Below are 4,570 nucleotides of genomic sequence, written 5' to 3'. Positions count from 1 at the left end.
TTCTTGAACGATTCCACATTATGGTTACTTTTTTATTTACTTTGTGGCTTTTTACATTTTTCACAAGCTGAAATTTTGACCAACAAAATATTTTAAAAGATGTATAGTTGAGGCAGTCGATCCTAAACATAGCCTAGAATGCCTCCTACATCAGCCATGTCACTGGTGGAGGTGCTCTATAGTCTTAGACTTTCATTGAGGTTTTGCCTCTTTAATAAGCTCAGCGGACCCCAAGTAGTTGCTGACTCAATCCATCATTCCACGGTTGCTTTATCGAGGGTGAAAACCTACACTCCAAACTTCCATGCCTCCAGAAGTTCCAGAAGCTTATTTTATGTTTTTATTTTCCCTTTTTTGTAGTAGTTTTCTTTTTTTTTTTTTCTTTTGTTCATTTCATTACCATTTACATCTGCATTTGTGTATGTGCATATGCAGCCAGCCGGTCCTTGTGTTTGTAGTGTTGGGAAGGAAGTCTCCAAAGGGATTTTTTTAGTTTAACCCCGATCGATATAAATTACCTTTTTCAGTGTTTAGGTTGCGTTTTTTTATATTTTTTCTTTGCCATGCTTTTCTTGAATTGCCTTTTTTTTCTTTTCTTCTCTGGCTGATGGTGTGTGCTTCCACGCTAGAATGCGGGTTTAAACTTGTGGCGAGGTTAGGCGGAAGGCCAGGGTAGAGCAGATTTAGCGGGTACGCGGTCCTGCGTTAGCGAGGGAAGTTCCGCTGTGCAGGACAGTTGCGGCTTTTCTAGGGTAACGCTGCTGTTTTTCGCTTTTACGGCTTTGCTTATGTTTTCGTTCAGTGCTGCTGCGGTCTTTGTGCTTTTTGCATGACAGTCTAAGCATCTGTTTGCTGCAGCCTCTCTGTATGCTTACTATGACCCCAGCTTCTACTGCGCATATTAAGTATTCCTTTAACTTTTTTTGTTTTACTTCCCCTTCTGGGCGAATGGCCTGGTATGACGTATGTTGTGTGAACTGTGTGATGAGGTTAAAGAGGCTCTCCACAAAAATGTAAAAACCGTAGGAAGCGTCTGAGTGTTCCCCCAAGTCACAGCTGACCTGTCATTTAAGAAAAGGGGGTTTCTCCATTAATTTTTTTTTTTTACTAATTGAAGGCAAACAAATGTCCACAACCTGTTGGCTTCATAAATTTACATCCTCCTGCCATGCTGATCAATTGGTAGATCTATCATGGCAGCAATTGGCACTGGTACTGGGGTGCGTGGTAAGCATTAGCTGGATCATTCAGATCATTTCGCACCACAGCCACACCACAGGGTTCAGATTTTTCCATCTCGGGTTTATCAGTGGTGGTCGCATTGTCCTGGTCTGGCCTATACATCTTACAATCCAAATAGTCTGCTCACTTGACTTTTTTTTTTTTTTTTTTTCTTGCATGCAGTCATTACCTTATGTTTTGGTCTAGTGGTTTTGGGTCTAGTGGTTTTATCACCTTTAACCCATAATGCACAAAAGCCTTCGGCTATAAAAATAACGTTTTTTGTTTTTTTTAGTAGGGATGCACTGGTACCGGTTTTTCGGTATCAAATGGCAGTACTGATATTTATCTTTCGGTACTCTGTATCAGCGAGTACCGGTACTTCTGGTAGCTGGAAGCCGACTTCCCCGTGTGCCATTACCCGCCGACTGGCTTCTTGATTGCCCGGGAAGCCGGCTCCATGCTGATTTGCCAGGAAACTGGCTTTGCAGCCAAACAGCATGGGGTGGGCTTCCCGACCAAACAAAGCCAGGCCGTGGGTCATTACCTGCGGCCTGGCTTTCCGATCGGCCTCCCTCTGACCAGAAGTTTCGGTATCGGGATAAGTATCGGAGCATTTGTGTGAGTACTCACCCAAATACTCGGTATCGGCACTGATACTAGTGTCGGTGCATCCCTAGTTTTAAGTTTTCTGACCTATCAATTGAAGCCCAAGTTGCATTATCAGAAGGGACCAATGATTGTAGGAAATAGCACTTGGAGTAAATACTGATTGTAGTATGTGGTCAGCATTAGGCAGCAAAGGTCCTTGACGACCCATTAGGGTTTAAAACGGTTCATCCCAACCAAAAAGCAGATAAGTCCCTTGTAAGGCGCCTTCTGTGAAATGTACATTTGTGTGGGGATCCTCTTCAACCACAACCTCTCTGCTGCTGTGTGCGTGTAAAGGACAGAGTGGTCTTTTCTGTACTTTTCTATGTTCCTTCTATCTTTTGCTTCAGTGTTTGCTGTCAATATGTAAAAAGCACAGGACAAACTTTTTTTTTTTTTCTTTTTAATTATCCGTCCTTCTGCTGTCCAGGTCTCTCGATGGCCGCCTGCAAGTGTCTCACCGTAAAGGGTTACCGCATGTTATTTACTGCCGCCTCTGGCGCTGGCCAGACCTTCACAGTCACCACGAGCTGAAAGCGATTGAAAATTGTGAATACGCCTTTAATCTTAAGAAAGATGAAGTGTGCGTCAACCCTTATCACTATCAGAGAGTGGAAACTCCCGGTAAGTGGATTGTAACCTGCTAAATTATTATTATTGTTGGTTTGTACAGCTCCATTATATCCCATTGTGCAGAGCGAGACAAACGCCGGTGAGTAATACAGGGGGGCACAAATTCATAAAATATTTTCTATGACAAATACTCATAGCGAATCCTTATAGCAGTGGTTCTCAACCTGTGTAACCTCAGGACCCACATTTATCCTCGGTCATTAAGGTCTGCAATGGAAGGCACGGCATTAGGGTACTGCATGATCCGGTGGGAGGTGCGTTTAGGGTACCATACAAATGAATGGCAATGCAACACACCTGCCACACCAGAATGCATGGTAGGTGTGATTGCGTGGTACAGTTTAACGCACTGTACTAGTGTGAACGGGCCCTCAAACACTGACATACGTACACAAACACAATCTCCCTTTTTTTTTTTTTTTTTTTTTTTTTTTTTTTTAAGGTGCACCCAGCCTCCCTACCTTACGAGAACTGGAATGGATCCCCAGCCTGGGGTCCAGTGTTGGCTGCTATTCTGTGGCAGAGCTCCTTCCATATGTGCATTGCTTATACAGCTCCCTTGCGCACCCTGTATAGGTGCCTTGATCCAGAATGTGATGTCACTCCGGTCCAGGCATTATTACAGGACACGTGAGGGAGCTGTAAGCAATGCATGGATGGATGGATGGAGCTCCCTTGCGGCCATTGCCCCACCCCACCTCAAGTTGACACTCGGCGCTGGGAAGCATATTTTGAATGTCTGGTTGGTGCGAGGACTGACAGTGCTGCGCTCTGGGGAGGCAGAGGAGCCTCTCGCCTAAAAAAAGTGGGAAAACATGCAGCGACCCACTTTAGGGTTACGACCCACCAGTTGAGAGCCAAGGCTTTATAGTAATACAGAAGTTTGTGATCGCTCAGCTCTCGATCTATATAGCTGACGCGTGATAGCTGCTGTCGCACGTTGGTTCAGACTAGGGATGAGTGTATTTCACTCTCCATATAGTTCTCCTTTCATTTCATAGCACATTTGTTCTTGAAGGCCTGGGCCCGGTCCTATCTTATCTTCACTGGCAAGCCATTGTCTTCAATGTTTTTTTTTTTTTTTTTTTGTTTGGGCAAATATTTCTTCCATTTCAGTTGGCTGTACTTTTTCACATGGCTGTATTTGAAATGGATACTATGTAAATCAAATAGATAGTAGGAACCGGTTCGTTTAACCCTTATTCTAGTACAGCCTCTAATAGAATCTGACTTCTTTGTGTATTAAATTTACACTAAACCTAAAAAAAATAAAATAAAAATAGATCTAGTATTCCTTACCTCCTCCGGTACATATATAAATGTTGCACTAGCCATGGTTGCTTGTGTATCAATAAAGAATTAAACTAGAATCAGGCTGCTGCACTTACTTTTTGGAGGATGCTATGTTAGCCCCATGTGATTTCACTGTAGAGCAGGGGTCTCAAACCTTCGGCCCTCCAGCTGTGGTAAAACTACAAATCCCATGATGCATCTCTTCGGGAGTCACGTCTGTGGCTGTGAGACTCTTGCAATGCCTCATGGGATTTGTAGTTCCACCATAGCTGGAGGGCCAGAGGTTTGAGACCCCTGCTGTAGAGCAAACATAGCCACCCTTCTTTGCACATTCCCACTTTGGACTATGTTGGGTGCAGACAACCACCTCCAGTGGCTGGGGAGCGTGTGCATTGATGAATGATGGCTGGGGCTTGTCCACACTGCTGCGGGAATCCCAATTGTTCTGTTCCCATGCAACCTCTGTACCCATATAAGGTGAGCGGCCGCCCGTATATTATGCATTATATTAGAGCATGTGGTTTGGGATAAATGATTTGTCGCTGTACACAATCATCTTTTCCCAACAGCATGTAATTGTACCATGTATGGGTTACATGTGTGCTGCCACTGACAGATGCAGCCGCTGTCACCCTGTCATTTACTTCACTCGGTACAGTGGCCGCATCTGAACAAGGACACCTGGCATTGCTGCAGCAGGAATCCATTGGTTCCTGCCGCATGAATGCCAGATCGCTCCGTGTGAGCAAAGGTTTAACCTTTCACACCTGTA

The 4,570-nt window shown here is 44.4% G+C and overlaps 1 protein-coding gene across 2 annotated transcripts in view; it reads left to right on the top strand.

The window, feature by feature from the left end:
* The window catches only part of SMAD2 (SMAD family member 2), a 60,083-nt gene that overhangs the window by 44,020 nt on the left and 11,493 nt on the right, over positions 1–4,570 (top strand). For both annotated transcript variants that reach the window (XM_018555730.1, XM_018555729.1), the window contains one exon: positions 2,303–2,496. In XM_018555730.1, the coding sequence (XP_018411232.1) occupies positions 2,303–2,496 (194 nt within the window). The remainder of the gene's footprint in view (positions 1–2,302; positions 2,497–4,570) is intronic.

This window comes from Nanorana parkeri, unplaced genomic scaffold (genome assembly GCF_000935625.1).
Source record: "Nanorana parkeri isolate BGI_ZX_2015 unplaced genomic scaffold, ASM93562v1 scaffold210, whole genome shotgun sequence".
NCBI classification, from domain to species: domain Eukaryota; kingdom Metazoa; phylum Chordata; class Amphibia; order Anura; family Dicroglossidae; genus Nanorana; species Nanorana parkeri.
Note: the sequence above shows the minus strand (reverse complement) of the source record. Positions and strands in the feature narration are given on the sequence as shown.